The following is a 19086-nucleotide window of genomic DNA, read 5'->3' as shown; positions in this document are numbered from 1 at the left end:
TCTTCCAGAGCCATCTCGTTCTAGAAAGGCTACCTCAGGTGCCCTAACAATGGTTTCCACGCCCTCTCTCTTTGGGAACCAGGACACCAAAAGAGAGCTTGTGAGCTCTGGGTTTTCAGGGGTGAAGATTGGGAGATGAAGTGTTGGCATCAGGAACAGAAGTGCAGAAAGGAGGATGAAAAGATAAGCCAGATGTTCTAGAGAGTTCTCCCACAGCTGTTCCTGGTCACAAGCCAAGGTATGGGAGTTCTCATCACAAGCCATGGAACACATTCTACAACGTCCCATTCCATGATCAGTAGTATTCTATCTATTTCCTAAAAATTTCTTCTAATTTGGATTGCTTTCTCCAGGCTTTGGAATCCCCAGATTACCATGTTGGAGAAGATGGTGATGAAGGCAAAGAATATCGACAGTTTTATATCAATATCAACTGTCACCAGCATCATCTTTACCACTTTTCTAGTTATCCTTCTCCATGAAGCAATTTATATTTTTGAAAATTCTCTTATCTCCACTGTTTTAATCGTTCTTCCAAGATCCCTGTGATGGGGTCCAATTAGATTTTACAATTTCTGTTAAAATATTAGGAACCTGGGGCTTCCCTGGTGGCGCAGTGGTTGAGAGTCCGCCTGCCGATGCAGGGGACACGGGTTCGTGCCCCGGTCCGGGAAGATCCCACATGCCGCGGAGCGGCTGAGCCCGTGAGCCATGGCCGCTGAGCCTGCGCGTCCAGAGCCTGTGCTCCGCAACGGGAGAGGCCACAGCAGTGAGAGGCCCGCGTACCACAAAAATATATATATATATATTAGGAACCTGAGGTTCGAATGATGTATTAAGGTCAACAGTTGGTTATGGAGTCGATGTCTAGTCCAGGCTTCTCTTTTACATATGTTCTCCTTCATTCTCCAGAAAACAAGGAGTATTCTAAATAATATTTGCAACAAGACATTATAGCCAGGAACCAAAGTGATATTGACAAGCTAGCATCCTGCACTAAAACCAGCTGAATAATTATTTTAAAAATTCTTAAATGATAACTCTTCCAAAAATAAATTTAGAAGAACAGACTGGAGTGTTAAAAATAGGATATTTTCACTGTATATTAACCTGGACATTTTCTGTGAGCTAACACGGAAGACGAACCAATGATGCTAAAAAGCTTTCATCAAAAATAAGCCCCTTTAACCCAGACTTTATTATCAGAAGTCCAGATCCGACAGGAAATAATACTGCCAACGGTTTGACTTGAGCCGCCAACACATAGAAACACGTGGCCAATTCAGGGACTAGGTCTTGGATGGTATTGACAATTTGGAGTATTCAGGGGAGTGTAGCAAAGAATATTTTTAAAGTGTATAAAATAACTATACAGAAAATAATGAAGGAACTGAATAAGAGTTTCCAGAAGAAGATACTTGGCGAGGAGGCGGATCTGAAGAAATTTGCGGGCTGTTGATGCGTAAAGCAGAAAACAGACAAAAGGGCTCATATTTCAGGGTTTCTCCACCAAAAGGAGAATCTAAATAAGGTGTTCAAAAATGGAAGAGGGTACCATCAGCAAGAGAAGGTTACAGTTGAACGGAGACCTTGTAAAGTTTGATGATTTTAACCATGTGTAAAACGAGGTTAGATCTTGTGTAAGAGAGTAATGTAAATGAATGCTAATATGTTTCTCATTTTATAGTTGATAATTCTGATTTCAGTCTAGCAGTAAGTCATCTATAGCATTAAGACAATATAGGATTAATGCAGGATTTGAGAGCCAAACTTTTGATCTGCCCCCTTCACCCTCAAAAGTAACTCTTCTGCAAATATGCTCCAGTGCTTACATTTTTAACTCTTAGGAATCCCTTGCTTAGGGTTTCATTAATTATGACTCCACAAACCCCTGGTTTAGCACATGTGAAATATCTACTAATACAAGATACATGGTTGTAGGGAACGGAGCACGGGTGTCAGGGGGAGAAAGGAACGGGCCTGAGAGAAATGAGTGCACACGAGAAGGTCAGGTTCGGATCTCTGTTCCAAGTGATAGGAGAGCCGTCTCGCTCACGTGACCCTCAGGAGACCTTATGAAGACATTGCCCCCTCCAATCAAGCTTGATGTGCAGGCTTGAAGGGTGAGCGGTGAGGTGCTGAATGGGGAAAATTGCACCCCATAGCCCCACCTGGCTACGAAGGATTCTGTCGTCTGGTCTTCTGGTGACATTTACCCATTTTTGCACTGTGTTATCTCATGAGGCTCAAATGAGAAATGGAAAGGACTGTTAACATTTTTAAATGGTTAAACAAGGACAAGAATAAAAACAAACACACACCAAAGGAACAGTTATTGCCCAAAGCGCCAGTAAGCGATATCACCCAGAAACGTGGCCGACAGATTCCTTCACTAACTCCTAGCATGGACAACTGACGGTGAACATGTACCAAACTATGGCCACCTGTTCAGGGATCGCTTGTCTCTGAACCAGCCCTGCAGAGTGACAACTGCGTTCCGACCGGCTCTCTGAGGATCGAGTCAGCTTTGATGGGTTTGTGAGCTGGGGACCGTGCTCCTGGGTGAGCGGGGGTGTCAGGCTCACTGGATATGGTCAGAAGTGTTGGGGAGCTCTAATGTCACAGGCCTTAGATCATTGGCCACAACCCTAATTTTAACCATAAACAAATGAGGCTCAGAGGCCTTATGAGTCTTGCCCATAAACCACAGTGGCAGCCTGATGCCCACAGTCTTCATCTTCTGACCTCAACCCATGTTCTTTTCACTCTACTTGTGTATTAACAGGAGACACAAGTCCTGAGGTGACAATGGGAAAGTCCAACACTGAGGGGGTTCACGGGGAAAACCAGCAACGCCGAGCTGACGGGAAAGTCCTAAAGCCACTCACAGGTATAATGAGTACTGTGGTGACACTCAGAGAGGGAAGGTCTAGTGTATTAGTAGGAAGAGGCGGAGACGATTTTAGGGAAAGCCTAGAAAAAAGCCCTTATATATCTTAATGCAGTAGAACAAGGGCTTTTGGAGTTAATACACTCCCCTCTGTTAACCCCAGTATAGTTCTCCAGGTAGGAATTCAAGTTCCTGTCATTGTGTGTGTGTGTCTCACTGCCAGCGGGTCACATTTATAGGAAAGGGGGCCTTGCAACCATCTCTAACCACCCTAGCTTAACAGTCTACCTGCTGCCTGAAATGTCCTCCATCTCTAGGAAAAGGAAATCATGGCCCAGTGTCCAGAATAAATTACCCTTTGAAGCAAATTCCTCCACAGAGGTGCTAATCCTTAGAAAGGGTAAGACCTGAGAACGGAAGAGGCTGGGAACAGACTGGGGGCTGAGCGCCACAGTAGGTGGGTGTGTATGTGTGTGTGTGTGTGGGGTGTGTGTGTGTGTGTGTGTGTGTGTGTGTGTATGTGGGGTGTGTGTGTGTGTGTGTGTGTGTGTGTACTTCGGTTGCAGCACTCTCTAAGGAGCAGCCTGGGCAGAGTCTAGAATGGCCTTTCCAGAAAAGCTAGTGCCTCTGCTCTACTCTTTGTGACCCTCAGACTCATCAGTTCTGGAATCTGTCAAGACTGGAAACCAGGATTGAAGGGAAGTGTGTTCTCCTAAGACTGGGTACTTCAGACTCCCTGATGTAGTGGGGTAAGGAACTGCGGTCAGGAGTGTTAAAAAAGACATTGTGAACCTAAATGTCCATCAACAGATGAATGGACAAAAAAGGTGTGGTACCTATATACAATGGAATTCCATGTAGCCATAAAATAAAGAATGAAATAATGCCATTTGCAGCAACATGATGGACCTAGAGATTAGCAAACTAAGTGAGGTAAACAAGACAGAGAAAGACAAATATACGATATTATGTATATGTAGAATCTAAAAAAATACAAATAAGCTTATTTACAAAACAGATACAGACTTGCAGCCATGGCAAACAAACATGGTTACCAAAGGGGGAAGCGGGGGGGATAACTTGGGAGTTTGGAATGAACAGATAGACACGACTATATATAAAATAGATAACCAACGAGGACCTACCGTATAGCACAGGAGACTATATTCAGTAGCTTGTAATAACCTATAATGGAAAAGAATCTGAAAAAGAATATATGTGTATGTATAACTGAATCACTTTGCTGTACACCTGAAAACTAAGACAACATTGTAAATCAACTATACTTCAGTTAAAAAAAAAAAAGACATTGTGCAAGAAAGAAGGAGAGGAAGTGAAAGAGACTGATACTGGGTAACACAGGGTTGGGAGGAGTACGGGAAAAAAAGAGGGAGGGAGAGGGAAATGGGAGTTCACGTAGATAGAAGGTAACTTCCCTCTTGTCCCAGTTTCACTTCCTTAATTTAATCTCCATGTACCAAATCCAGATTATGCAACTCAGCTTTCTCATGTGTCTGTTGCTCAAGAGACCCCCCACTATAGGTCACAGTTCATACTTCTTGGCCTGGAATCGACAGATTTACATCAGACTTCAAACTTTCTTCGCAGCCCCATCTCCTTCTATTCTGCTACCTTATAAAGGACACAGCCATATGCTTGGGGTCCTGAAAGTTCCCTTCCCCGCTCTGGCCCCAAACTCATTCTCTAAGTAACGTTGTTCAAGTTATTCAATTTTCTGAATCTTATTTTTACTTCTTTAGATATGGAGATAATAATTTTTACTTCCCAGTGTGGCTGTGAAGTATTAAATGAGAAGAGGATATGAAACACAGTGTTCAGCCAGCAGTAATTACATGGTAGCGTAGTTCGCGCCACCACGTAGCGCAGTTCACCTGTGCACTTTTCCCCACCCATGCAATGCTTACTTCTACCTTCAAACCATCGTTCATGCCATTTCCTCCCACCTGTCTGTTTGTCTCTCCACGTATCCCGTCCTCCCATCCTTTAGAGAAAACCTCCTCTCTGCCCTCCTACACAGCAACTTGAGATCCCTGGGCTCCTCTTTTCCACAGGTATCAGTCCTTGTCGTCTCATCAATATACGAGGACACCTGCAGAGATGAAGCCACATTGGTTTCTTCTTTTTTCCCTTACATCGTCCTCTGACGCATGACAGGCACATCAGAGACATCTGACTCTACTTACTGGTTATGTACATGGCCACCGACTCTGATCCCCAGAGTCATGGAAACTACCCCCAGCAGCTACTTTGCAGAATTACTGAGTACGAGGCCAGAGCTGCTCAACGTGCGGGCCAGGAAGCAGCAGCAGCAGCGTGAATTGGAAACTCGTTAGAAATGCAAAGTCTTGGGCTCCCTCCCCAACGTACTGAACCAGAAACTCTGGGAGTCCAGCAATCTGCGCTTTTTCAAACCCTCCAAGTGAGTCTGATGCAAGGTAAAATCCGAGAGCCACTGGGCTAAGGCATTTTCTGTAGAAGGTTTTTCACCTCGGATTAAATCAGCTAACGGGAGACCATAAGCGGGATAGACAAAGCACATCTGAAACGTAAAGGTTTGGGGTGCGAAAGTCAGCATTGGACCCTCTCATCTGAGATGAACCTAAAAGAAAGAAAATGTAGAAGTGCTTTGGGCAATCAGGAAATGTCCTAGATGTCCTATGTAGGGAGAAAGCCAGAAAGTTAAGGTGCCTCAGAGATAACCCCCCTACTTCTGTTTATAGTTGGGTAGAGGGCACATGATGGTAACCCCACTTCAACAATACAGATGATGACAATGCCCTAGGGCAGCAGTCCTCAAAATGAGGTCCTTGGTCTAGTAGCTTTAGTATCACCTGGGAACTTGCTAGAACTCCCACTTTTCAGGCTCCACCCAAATCCTACTAATTCAGAAACTCCAGGGATGTTGCCCTGTGTTTTCCCCAGTTCTTCAGACGATTCCGATGCAGGCTACGGCTTGGAAACCACGGTGCTAGGTGCTGGGGCTACCTGCTTTACATATATTTTTCCATTTAATTCTGACAATCCTATCAGTAGTTTAAGTTTTTTCCCATTTGAAGATGAAGGAAATTAGAGTCAGATTTGCCTAAGGACACATAGCTGGTTAATGGCCAAACAGGAATTGAAACGGTCAGATTCCAAAACCCCATTGAGTATACAGAGGATGTCTTTTGGTCATCGGTGGTCACTGATGGGTAACTAAAAATGACGGAGCAGTTTGGGGGGACATGTGGAAGACAGGAAGTTAGAACTAGAGCAAATAGAGCAATCTCTACAATTTCAATGGATAATATTTGTAGTGGAATAACTGAGGACATGGAAAGGGGACGTGACCCATAGGCCAGAACCCCTCTGCAAGGCAAGGGGCTGGCACCCCTCGGCAAACCGAGGGCGGGCGAGTAAGCCAGGACTGCAGGCAGTCCTGGAGACTTTGGGCACTGATGCATGAAATGACCTCAGTATAATCAGAACACAAGGAAACGTCCTTGTGCTGCTTCAGTATAATCAGAATGATGGGAACACACGGAGATGTCCTTGTGCTGCTTCTGAGCTCAAGGATGCGTCGTAGCACGGCATGTCTTCAAGAAAGCCCACTGTTGCTTGTATAATCAATAGAAGCCTATGTTGCTGCTTTGGCATTTCTGGAATGTTAAGAAAACAAGTCTTAAGATGTAAACATAGATAATGCGTAAATGAAAGCTACCACAGCAGGACAGACGGCGCTGTTTTGCCTGAGCGAGAGGCAGCCCTCTACTGCTGTGCTTCGGCACAGTTCATCCCGTGTGATGAGGTTGCTTTCGGAAACCCTGTCATAAGATAAACTGCAACAATATTCAAACCCAGGACCTGGCAGCATGTTAGATCTGAGGTGCCCATCTCTTTTAAAATATCCTACACATCTGAGAGCAATGGGTCATAGGCTACACTAACCGAACCTTCCAACCTGTACCTGGTGTTTGAGGACTTGAAGCTTTACCTCTTCACTTGAACTACTTCAAGCCCCTTGGACATCCTTCTAAGTCTCTCCCTGTGTGCTGTTTTCTCGGCCTAAGCAAAGAGCTTTACTCAGAAGAGAGGAGCGACAGTTCAGGGATGGTGGACTGCAGCTGAGGCGTGGCAGAGGGGATTTCGAATCCATTGGATTCGAATCCATTCGATTTCGAATCCATTCTTCACATAACTCACAATCGGGGCCGTGCACTACAACCCCAAGTCAATGTCAGAGTGAGTTGCCATTGTTTTGCAAGAAAACATTCAGGATCCAAACTTGACAACTGCCTGCTTCAATCTCCAGCCTCATTGCTACACAATCTGGCTTCCTGCCTCTAGGTTGTAGCCATCCTTGCCTTCCTTAATACCTGAGAGTTCCGTGCTGTCACTTGCCTTGGAATATGCTGCTACTTATTCCAGGAAACACCTCCAATCCCTTTCCTCACTCCCTTTTCAAGTTCAGCTCAAACAATTTTACTTTTTCTCAGAAGTCTTTCCCAGCTACCCCCCTCCCATTAGTTTAGTTTATCCTTTATACATTCCCAGTGGCACCCTGGCATTTTCCTTCATAACATTCACTATGCTATAGTCTTTGTTTAACGTCAGGCTTGCCTAAGAAAGGAAGAGGTAATGGTGAAAGGTAGTGATGGTAAAAATCTTGTTTTCTTAAAAGACAGAACCAGAATTCTTCTGGAGTGCAAGTATCTATTCGAGAAAAACGCCATGGTTGATACGTTTGGAAGGAAAATGAGACCCCAAAACCAGATACAGCTAGAACCAGGCCAATCAACGGGAAAAGAATTTCTTTGTTTTAGAAATGAAGAAGATCACTCATGAAGAACTGCAAAAATTAACTATTATCAAAGAGAAACCAGCAATAACTTAGATGAGAAAGATTAGTCCCAAATATGCAAAGAAGGTTCAACATCAGGAAATATTTTCATATAATTTAATGCATTATAAAGCTATGGAGCAACATAATCCAGTCATCACCTTAGTGTTGGAAGGTAATTTGGTAAAATTCAGCATCTAATAACTGGTTACTTTTTAAATTTCCATCTCAACCTCAAAGCCCACACCTTATTTAACTGGAAGCGTTGAGGTATTGCCACAAAAGTTAGAAACAACTTAAGGAGGCCTACTATACTGGGATTATTGAACATTCTTCTGAATACTAGCCACAGAAAACAAACAGTGGACAAAATTGGATGGTTATTTTCAAAACTCCAAGAGGAAGAGGTAAAACGATCATTTTCGGCCACATAAAGAACTTCTACAAATCAATGTCAGAACGATTAACAACAGAATTTAAACATGAGTAACAAACACATGAGAAGATAAGAAAAAAGACATAGTTCTTTAACATACGAAAAATAACTCGACCACATTCACGTTGAGTAACGCATATAAAAATCACAGGAATACAAGTTTTCATTGATCAGATTGGCAGATAAAATCATGAACAAGGATATGGGGAAATTAACAAAATGCTGGTGTAACTAGTTTGGTTAAAATTTTTATTGTGGACAATCCAGTAATATCTATCAAAATTACAAATGCATCTACCAATTCTCTAGCAATTCCATATCTAGGAATCTATTCAGGTGATCCAATCATCTATTGCTATATAACAAATCACTCCAAAACTCAGTGGCATGGGGCTTCCCTGGTGGTGCAGTGGTTGGGAGTCCGCCTGCCGATGCAGGGGACACGGGTTTGTGCCCCGGTCCGGGAGGATGCCACATGCCGCGGAGCGGCTGGGCCCGTGAGCCATGGCCGCTGAGCCTGCGCGTCCGGAGCCTGTGCTCCGCAACGGGAGAGGCCACAGCAGTGAGAGGCCCGCGTACCGCAAAAAAAAAAAAAAAAAAAAACTCAGTGGCAAAAGCAGTTTTATTATGCTCGTGATTTTGTGCCTCAGGAAGTCGGGCAGAGCACAGAAGTTCTCCCCTGCCTCTTCTCCACGCAGACTGGGGCTTCAGCTGGTGGGGACACTGGCCTAGCTCCACACCTCTGTGCCTCCCTGCTGGCCAACTGTATTCCTTGATTCCTCCCTGTTGCATCTTTTGGGGCTGGAATGTTCCAGATGGCTTCTTCACGCCTTCACCAAGGTGACAGCGCTTTACTCCTGGTGGTTTCGATTCCCGAGTTCACCATAGTGATGTAAAGTCAGAGGAATTTAAAGGGATTATTGTCAGCTTGTCCACTGAGAGAGGAAGCAGATCAAAGAGCGGTCACTGTGGCTACTGAGTGGGGGTGACTGTGTGGGACTGAACTGGTGAAGGAGTGGGTAGAACAGTCCACACCTGAGGTATGTCCATGTCCAATTCCAAGGAGCTGACAACTATCTTTACCTCATGGTACGAGATGTTCCACAAGGAGACGATTGTGAGTCATCATTTGAAACCATAGACAAAGCAATGTGATAGAAGGAAGCTCGAAATAGACATCTCTTTGGGTTCCCTTGCTTGCAATATACCTCTTTTTGTAATGTAATACTGCTGATAATTGCATCTTTTAGTGGAATGCTTCTGTTGATGTCTTGTTTGATGTAAAATGTCTTTAAAACTTTTTAAATTAAAATTTTAGCCATTAGGGATTTCCCTGGTTGTCCAGTGGGTAAGACTCCGCAGTCTCAATACAGGGGGCCTGGCTTCAATCCCTGGTTGGGGAACTAGATCCCACATGCATGCTGCCACTAAGAGTTCGCATGTCGCAGCTAAAAAGCCCGCATGCCGCAACTGAGACCCAGCACAGCCTAAATAAATATTTAAAAAATTGTTTAGCCATTAATCTTTGCAGTTATTCCATGAGATGACCCTTCTTGCAACTCTGAGCATCCTTTGGAACTAGGTCTTCGGCAGCTAGTCCTTTGCAATGTGAAGCTAACATTTCCTCACACTTTTCAGCAGACAGGTCGCTCAGTCCAGCCTCTTTGAAAAGCTCCAGGTTGGGTCTTTTGTTGTTTGTTTGTTTGTTTGTTTATTCGTTTGTTCACTGAGTTTTTGTTTTGCACCCATCACTTCGGTGAAACTTTGAAAGTCAGGCGTCCGTCGTTCCTTCCCTGCTTCACCAGTTCACCCCACACACTTTCACCTGCACTGAACAGCCATTGTGACTTGTTTTTGATTTCCCTCCACCCTCCACAAAACCTCTTTTCTTTTTCTCTTCTTTTTTTTGCGGTACGTGGGCCTCTCACTGCTGTGGCCTCTCCCGTTGCGGAGCACAGGCTCGGGATGTGCAGGCTCAGTGGCCATGGCTCACGGGCCCAGCTGCTCCGCGGGATGTGGGATCTTCCCAGACCGGGGCACGAACCCGTGTCCCCTGCATCGGCAGGCGGACTCTCAACCACTGCGCCACCAGGGAAGCCCTATTTTGCATTTTTTTAGGAACCTCCATACTGTTCTCCATAGTAGCTATACCGATTTACACTCCTACCACCGCGTGATTTCTCCACATCCTCACAAACACGTCTCTCCTGTCTTTGTGATGATAGCATCCTAACAGGTGTGAGGTGATAGCCCATCGCGGTTTCGATCTGCATTCCCCTGATTAGTGATGTTGACACCTTTTCATGGACCTGTTGGCTATTTGTATGTCTTCTCAGAAACAATATCTATTCAGGTCCTTTGCCCATTTTTTAATTGAGTTGTTTGTCAGGATACTTATCCAATAACTTTCTTTTATAAACCAAAAATATTTGGGGTATTCAAAAGAGCAATATTTTAAGCTTTTGTTCTGAAAAAAAAGTTTTTATATAGGTACTTTAGTGAATTTTACATGTGATTTAGAAAATCGATGGGCTTTGAATTTGATATTGCATTATTATATTATTATATTATATTATTATATTATTATATTGTGTTTTCATAAAAAACAATAAGAAATAGGTCCCTGTTAGTATTTTGACACAGAATCGTTTGTTTTTAGGAAGAGATTACTGATATTAAGTAGAAGATGCATAGTAAAGGATGTGGAAGAATGCAAAACGGTGATAATAGTTAGTGTGTGACGAAGCAGTGGTGTCCACCCGTGTCCCGGGACTCCACTGCGTTTCCAAACCTCTCCTATAATGAGGTCGGGGCCTCTGATTGTTTCTCATCAGTGGTTGGGAGAGAAAGCAAAGTGCACCACTACTAATCTGGGATATTTAAAGGCTATCTAAGTCCCACATTTTCTCTGCCCCTGCTGTGGTGAACGTCATATAAATAAGGGAAAAAAAGCATTTGAGTGATTTCAGCTTTAACCCCTTGGGTCATTCTTCCTGAATGTAGAGACTCAGATTATTATTGTAGACACTGCCTAGATCATTGCTTCCCAGGGGTGCCTCCCTGACATTGCAGAACTGGACAGGAAGGAAAAGCAGGGAAACCATGAGTGAGTTATTTCCAAGTGCTCTGATGGACGTGACTGTTACAGTCAGACAGACATGGGCTTCTCCCGGGTTCCCCTTTCTGTACCCTCCCCGCTCTGCACAGTGCCCTGTCCTGTGCCCCTCACACCCACGCTCTTTCTGCCCCCAGCCCAGCGGCACTTGCCTTTAGGACAGTCACTGCTACGGTGTGGATGAGGTGTCATTCCTCCTGGGAGGAGTTGAGGGGTGTTCATTCAGGCAAACCTGTAACTGCGGGGACACAGCCCGGGTGGGAAGGAAACAAATCTACCCGCATCCCTGGCGCCCCGTTTCTTCCTGTCCAGTTTAAATGATTCAAACATTGTTTTTTTCACTATTGAGAAAAGACAGTCCATGCGACAACAAATTATTCATTAAACTTTGCCATTTTAACTATTTTTAAAAAGAGAATCAGACACAGACATGTGCTGGGGCTCACTTGCAGTGAGGAAACTCAGTGGAGATTCGAGAGAGGAAGAAGCAGACTAGGTTTCCGGTTTTCTGGTTTGTTTGGTTTTTTTTTTTCTCTTCAAGCTGAACGGGCAAGTCACAGATTTCACTGGGGAGGCTTCTGTTTCTTTCAAAAATAACTCAGGTAAGTCCACACTCAAGAAAGTTCTGCAGTGTTGATTTCTAGTTCCCAGGCTAAAGAAAAATTTTTTTAACAAATTTGCCCTATTTTCAGGGAAACAATTTAGAGTGATGGCATCTGGCTTAAGTGAAGCCAGTTTACAGGACCTGTCAACTTCATGGAATTTAGATTACCCATTACTGGCAAAGAGAGCTTCGTTTGCATAGAGCCAATAAAAAGTGCTAACTGGGAAGAATTTGGTCATTAACTCATGCATTTTCTCTGCCTTGTCGCTTGGTACCGGCTGCCAGTTTTAAGAAACGTTTCTCTGAGTAGGAAAAGGAACTAAATGGCAAGGCTTCTACGTGGAAAGAGGAAAATTCAAGTAATTAACGGATCAAATGAAGTGTATTTCTGGTTTAAAGGACAGTGTACTTTTCTGGAGTCGTGTTCTTAATTCATTGAGCCTCTCAGCAAGGACGCAGCGTGGAGGGAGGGGCTGGGCGAGCTGGAGAAGGATCGAAAGAAAGAGCAGTCTGAACCTGGGACCCAAGGCAGACCTAGAAAGGACGCAGAGGGAAAGGAAGGTGTGTGGCCACGGAAAGCAAGAGTGGGCGCAGAGGTCCTTCAGGGAGGAGGGTAAGTGGAGGAGAGGTGGGCATGCAGATAAGAAGAAGTAGGTGGGGCGACAAGCCAAACCCATCTTCTGACTCACTGGGTTGACTCTGAGCAAGTGACTAAACTTCTCTGTAAAAGAGAGATAGTACTTCTTTCCACCCACCTCCTCAGCTTTGTGTAGACAAATGAGGCATGGTTGTGAACGTGTTCTAGAAATATAAGGTTCTCTCATGAGTCGTAACTCAAAAATGATAGTTTTTTAATTGGTCTCTGGTCTCTCTGTCCCTCAGGAACTGCCATGGGCCGAAAGGAATGCAGTCACTCTGGTAAGAAAGTGACTTCCTCTCTGTGCCTGTTTACCCATCCTGTGCTTATGTTGTATAAAAATCATGCTATACTTTGAAGCAAAGCATAAGTGAGCAGCAGTTTCTTCACTAGAGAGGATCATTTCACAATGTTCATTTCAGTATTTTCCTGGTCTAACCATTTCGCTGGTGGTCGGGACCACACCTCTGCCCAGCCACGGTCAGAGGAGCCGTCTCTGGTCCTGGAACAGTCAGGTTACTTTCCCCACCTGAAGACGGAACCCACTGTCTTGGCTACCCGTCTCTCATCTCCAGAAAATTTGCCTTTTACAGGGCCAGAACTGGATGATATAGGCAAATTTTGAATGACAAGGTATGTTTTTAATTCTAACTCATCCTCCAAATATGTTTTTCTAGGAGCCAACATGGCAATGCCCTGCAGACCTAGAGAAATCTAGAGTTTTAAAAATCATTATTTTATTTGATAATAAAGTTAGCTTCTATTTCAGAAATACCATACATTGTGAGAGTATCTTTTCCCAGACTTTTCCTTATCATTAAAAATATTCCATTGGCATGATCAGTGTGGGAATAACGAAGCAAGCTTCTTCTTTTTTTTTTTTACCTTTGTTTTTTTTAATTGAAATATAGTTGATTTACAGTGCTGTGTTACTTTCAGTTTTACAACAAAATGATTCAGTTATACACACACACACACACATACGCATATGAATAGATTTTTAGATTCTTTTCCATTGTAGGTTATTACAAGATATCGAGTATAGTTCCCTGTGCTATACAGTAGGTCCTTGTCGGTTATCCATTTTATATATAGTAGTGTGTATATTTTAATCCCAAACTCCTAATTTATCACTCCGCTGCCTGTTTCCCTTTTGGTAACTGTAAGTCTGTGAGTCTATACCTGTTTTGTAAATGAGTTCATTTGTATCATTTTTTTTAGATTCCACATATAAGCGATATCATACGGTATTTGTCTTTCTCTTCTAAGTAAACTTGCTCTTAGCAGGACCATATACAAAGAGTCAACAAGCTCAACATGCCGGAGGATCAGAGCTGAGAGTCATTCTGGTGGGCAAAACAGGAACCGGCAAAAGTGCTACAGGGAACAGCATCCTCGGGAAGGAAGCATTTGAGTCCAGACCGAGTGCCCAGTCCTTGACGAAGACTTGCAGTAAAAGTCGGGGAAGCTGGGGAGACAAAGAGATGGTTGTCATTGACACACCAGACATGTTTTCTGGGAAGGACCCCTCTGAATCCCTGTACAAAGAGGTACATAAGTGCTACTTACTCTCCGCACCAGGACCCCACGTGCTGCTCCTGGTGACACAGCTGGGCCGATTCACCACGGAGGACCAGCAGGCTGTGCAGAAGGTGAAGGAGATCTTTGGAGAGGATGCCATGAGGCACACAATTGTCCTCTTCACCCACAAGGAAGACCTCAAGGGAGGCTCTTTGATGGATTACATCCATGGCTCAGATAACAAAGCCCTAAGCGAGCTGGTGGCTGCGTGTGGGGGGCGAGTGTGTGCCTTTAGTAACCGCGCTAAAGGGGGCAATCGGGATGACCAGGTGAAGGAGCTAATGGACCTGACTGAGAGCCTAGTGATGGCGAAGAGGGGTGGCCACTACAGCAATGGGCTGTACAGCCTAGTAACAGGGTCAGAATGTGCAACTGTGCAGTCAGAGGAAAGATTACAGGACTTCAAAGAGAGCTTTGTGAAGTACACGGAAATTCAGAGACGTCCAGCCATGGCCAAAGCCCTAATCCTAATAGTGATGTGTATTCAGGTGTTTGTCAGATTGCAAACTCTGTTATTTCGTGTCTTGCACGGAATGTGCAATTTCTTTTACCGCTTACTGTTTACCATGTGCCATTTATTCTGTCGCTTACTGTTAATTATACCCCAAAAATTAATGGTAATTTTTAGAAAGATCATTAGACGGGAATGCAAGACTCCTATATTATAGTTACAATCAGTGGTTCTCTATCCACTGTCATTTAGTGGGTGAATCACACACTGTACCTCCCTGTAGAACACAGTGCCTGACAGCACCAAACATTTGAGATTCTGTGAAGTGCTTAAATCTTAACATCATTCTATTTGTCAGTAAACCAAATGATTTTAAAAGTTACTGTTTGTATTGAAATATAGCTTTTGATACTTGTAAACATAAAATTCCTCTCATTTGCAAATCTCTAAAGTCAGTTTTATGTCCCTAAAAACTCCTTTTCTTCTTTATACTTACTATTTCTACTGAATATAACAAAAATAACAATACAATTTCTACTGGGTACAGTACAATAACAAGTAAGCTGTAGAATTCCTGAGATCACATGTCTTTAATTCTGTGCTATGGTTCTATCCTCAGAAGATGGTAAGTGAACACGTGGCTCATTTCTGTAACACAACCAATGCGTGCTCAACAATCACACGCGGACACACTCACACATCAATAGTCTGTTTTATGTGCATCAAATTTGCTTAACATTGAAAGAGGCTCAGCCAGACTTTACCCCTGGTGCCCATTCCCAGTTAGCATTGAAACTCACACAGACGCTTACGCTTCAGACAAGATGGTGGACTGAATAGTTTGGAGCACCATCCTGTTAAACGCAACTAGAAGTTTTAAAAATAAACACAGGGCTTCCCTGGTGGCGCAGTGGTTGAGAGTCCGCCTGCCGATGCAGGGGACACGGGTTCGTGCCCCGGTCCGGGAAGATCCCACATGCCGCGGAGCGGCTGGGCCCGTGAGCCATGGCCGCTGAGCCTGCGCGTCCGGAGCCTGTGCTCCGCAACGGGAGAGGCCACAGCAGTAAGAGGCCCGCATATCGCAAAAAAATAAATAAATAAAATAAAATAAACACAATCTTTATGACTGATGAGCTCACTAGGAAAATTAGGAAAACTCCAAGCATGAAGCAGACAATACACATAAAAAGGATGTGGAGCTAAAAGGGGAGTTGAGAGCCATGAGGACAGGCAAACCCAGAAGGCAAGGTTGACCTACAGACAAACGCCTACATCAATCCCAAGATGAAGAAACTCAACCTTGGACTGTTGGTAAAGTTAGAGAGCTGATTCTGAGGTCTCTGATCCCCAGACCCAAACCTATATTAAACTTTCCCTAATATTATAAATTCTAATATTATAAATTAAATTTAAAGTATTTTTTAACCAAATGTAAAATATTCTGTTTTTTTATTTCTTCTTATGTTCATTTTTGTATGATGTGCTTTTCAAGGAATTTTTCCATTATACTTAAGTAGTTGAATTTATTTGCAGAAACATAAAATATTTTATCATCCCTTTAATATGTACAAGAGCTAAATTATTGGGTTGGCCAAAAAGTCCGTTTGGGAACCCAATACTTGTTCCTCTTCGAATTCTGATATTGGCAATTTATGATTATTTCTTTTTGTTTGATCAGCCTGGCTAGAAGTTTAATTTTATAAGTTTTACAAAAATCTAACTTTGATTTTCTCCTTTATATTTTCTCTGTTCCATGCCATTGAGCACTTTCAAAAATGTCTTTTGCCCAGAATGTTTTAATTTCAAAGAAGTTCAACTCATCAATTTTTTCTTTCATAAATCATGCTTTTAGTGTTTTATCTAAAAAGTCATCACCAAACCCAAGATCTCCTAGATTTCCTCCAGTGTTGTCTTCTAGGAATTTTATAGTTTTAATTTTACATTTATATCCATGACCTCTTTTGAATTGATTCTTGTGAAAGGTATAAGGTCTGTGACTAGATTCTTTTTTTTTTTTTGCATGTGGATGTCCAGCATCATTTATTGAAAAGTCTATGCTTTTACAACCTAAGTGCCCATCGACAGATGAATGGATGAAGAAGATGTGGCACGTATATACAATGGAATATTACTCAGCCGTAAAAAGGAACGAAATCGAGTTATTTGTAGTGAGGTGGATGGACCTAGAGTCTGTCATACAGAGTGAAGTAAGTCAGAAAGAGAAACACGAATACCGTATGCTAACACATATATATGGAATCTAAGAAAAAAAATGGTCATGAAGAACCTAGGGGCAAGACGGGAATAAAGACATAGACCTACTAGAGAATGGACTTGAGGATACAGGGAGGGGGAAGGGTAAGCTGGGACAAAGTGAGAGAGAGGCATGGACATATATACACTACCAAACGTAAAATAGATAGCTAGTGGGAAGCAGCTGCATAGCACAGGGAGATCAGCTCAGTGCTTTGTGACCACCTAGAGGGGTGGGATAGGGAGGGTGGGAGGGAGGGAGACACAAGAGGGAAGAGATATGGGGATATATGTATATGTATAACTGACTCACTTTGTTATAAAGCAGAAACTAACACACCATTGTAAAGCAATTATACTCCAATAAAGATGAAAAAAAAAAAGTCTATGCTTTTAGACAGACTCACAATTATAGAAAATAAACTACTGGATACAGTGGGGAGAGGGAAAGGGGGTACAAAATAGGGGTATGGGATTAAGAGGTACAAACTATTATGAAGCAAATAGATAAGCAACAAGGATATATTGTACAGCAATGGGAATTATAGCCATTATTTTGTGACAACCTTAAATGGACTATAATCTATAAAATACTGAATCACTATGCTGTACACCTGAAACTAATATAATATTGTAAATCAGCTGTACTTCAATTTCAAAAGTAAAAATAAATAAAAAATTTAAAAAGACTATGCTTCCTCCATTAAATTACCTTTGCTTCTTTGTCAAAGATCAGTTACGTTTAAAATAGCTATAGCTGGGCTTCCCTGGTGGCGCAGTGGTTGAGAGTCCGCCTGCCGATGCAGGGCACGCGGGTTCGTGCCCCGGTCCGGGAAGATCCCACATGCCGGGCAGTGGCCGGGCCCGTGAGCCATGGCCGCTGAGCCTGCGCTTCCAGAGCCTGTGCTCCGCAACGGGAGAGGCCACAACAGTGAGAGGCCCACGTACCGCGAAAAAAAAAAGAATTTAAAATAGCTATAGCTATGGTTGGATTTACATCTACCTTTACCATCTTGCTCCTGCTTCTTATTTGCCCCATATTTTCTTTTTTTTTTTTCTTTTAACAAGTTTATTTTCATGGACGTTGCAGAGAACCCTCAGAAGCTCCTTGCTGTTCTTGCTACTCCTCCTTCAAACCTGGGTCTTCTGTCTCTCCCTCCCCTAAGAGCTGCCTTTGTTGAATGGTGGCTGTGACTCAGACACTAGGCTGGGCACATCATTCCTCATTCCTGTATCACTTGTTTATTGATGGTGACGGTGTGCCAGACACCGATAGGCACTTTAGATATGCTTTCTCGTTCATCCCACAGGGCAAGCCCTAAGGGACCAGTTATTATTATCCCGTGTGACTAGTCTGGCCTTCTGCAGGGCTTGGGTTGCTGATAAAGTACTGCTCCTGAGCCCCTAGAGGCCGTGCATTATCTGAGTCCCCTCCCCTCCACATGCCCATCTATTTGTCTTCTCAGCCACACAGTAGGATTTTGTTTTATTGGAGTATAATTGCTTTACAATGCTGTGTTAGTTTCTGCTGTAGAACAAAGTGAATCAGCTACATGTATACATACATCCCCTCCCTCTAGAGCCTCCCTCCCACGCACCCCCCATCCCACCCCTCTAGGTCAGCACAGAACACTGAGCTATACAGCAGCTTCCCACTAGCTATCTACTTTACACATGGTAGTGTATATATGTCAGTGCCACTCTCTCAGTTCGTTCTGCCCTCCCCTTCCCGCACTATGTCCACAAGTCCGTTCTCTACATCTGCATCTCTATTCCTGCCCTACAAATAGGTTCATCTGTACCACTTTTCTAGAGTCCACATATATGCGTTAATATACGATATTTGTTTTTCTCTTTCTGGCTTACCTCACTCTGTGTGACAGACTCTAGGTCCATCCACGTCTCTACAAATGACCCAGTTTTGTTCCTTTTTATGGCTGAGTAATATTCCATTGTAGATCTGTACCACATCTTCTTTATCCATTCATCTGTTGATGGACGTTTAGGTTGCTTCCATGCCCTGGCTATTGTAAATAGTGCTGCAATGAATATTGGGGTGCATGTATCTTTTTGAATTATGGTTTTCTCTGGGTAAATGCCTAGTAATGGGATTGCTGGGTCATATGGTAGTTCTATTTTTAGTTTTTTAAGGAACCTCCATACTGTTCTCCAAAGTGGCTGTATCAATTTACATTCCCACCAACAGTGCAAAAGGGTTCCCTTTTCTCCACACCCTCTCCAGCATTTATTGTTTCTAGATTTTTCGATGATGGCCATTC

The 19086-nt window shown here is 43.3% G+C and overlaps 1 protein-coding gene across 5 annotated transcripts; it reads left to right on the top strand.

Moving 5' to 3' along the window:
* The first annotated feature begins 10868 nt into the window (after positions 1-10868).
* Positions 10869-15418, top strand: GIMAP2 (GTPase, IMAP family member 2). Of its 5 annotated transcripts, none has more exons than XM_079932408.1 (3): positions 10869-11883; positions 12768-12803; positions 13810-15418. In XM_079932408.1, exons 2-3 carry the CDS (start codon positions 12776-12778, stop codon positions 14769-14771), a joined length of 990 nt encoding a protein of 329 aa, XP_079788534.1. In that variant the 5' UTR covers positions 10869-11883; positions 12768-12775; the 3' UTR covers positions 14772-15418. The 5 variants fall into 5 exon arrangements, with proteins under 5 accessions (XP_079788534.1, XP_079788533.1, XP_079788532.1 ...); XM_079932407.1 differs by having other exon boundaries at positions 11839-11883; positions 13807-15418; XM_079932406.1 differs by lacking the exon at positions 10869-11883 and adding an exon at positions 12150-12498.
* Positions 15419-19086: the final 3668 nt, after the last annotated feature.

This window comes from Stenella coeruleoalba (assembly GCF_951394435.1).
Source record: "Stenella coeruleoalba genome assembly, chromosome: 9".
Taxonomy (NCBI): Eukaryota; Metazoa; Chordata; class Mammalia; order Artiodactyla; family Delphinidae; genus Stenella; species Stenella coeruleoalba.
Note: the sequence above shows the minus strand (reverse complement) of the source record. Positions and strands in the feature narration are given on the sequence as shown.

Coding starts and splice junctions, on each gene's coding strand:
- GIMAP2 (XM_079932405.1), top strand. CDS start 12,261: ATGAAGTGTATTTCTGGTTTAAAGGACAGTGTACTTTTCTGGAGTCGT. Junction 12,499..12,767: donor GAGGTCCTTCAGGGAGGAGG/GTAAGTGGAGGA, acceptor TCTGTCCCTCAG/GAACTGCCATGGGCCGAAAG. Junction 12,804..13,806: donor AAAGGAATGCAGTCACTCTG/GTAAGAAAGTGA, acceptor ACTTGCTCTTAG/CAGGACCATATACAAAGAGT.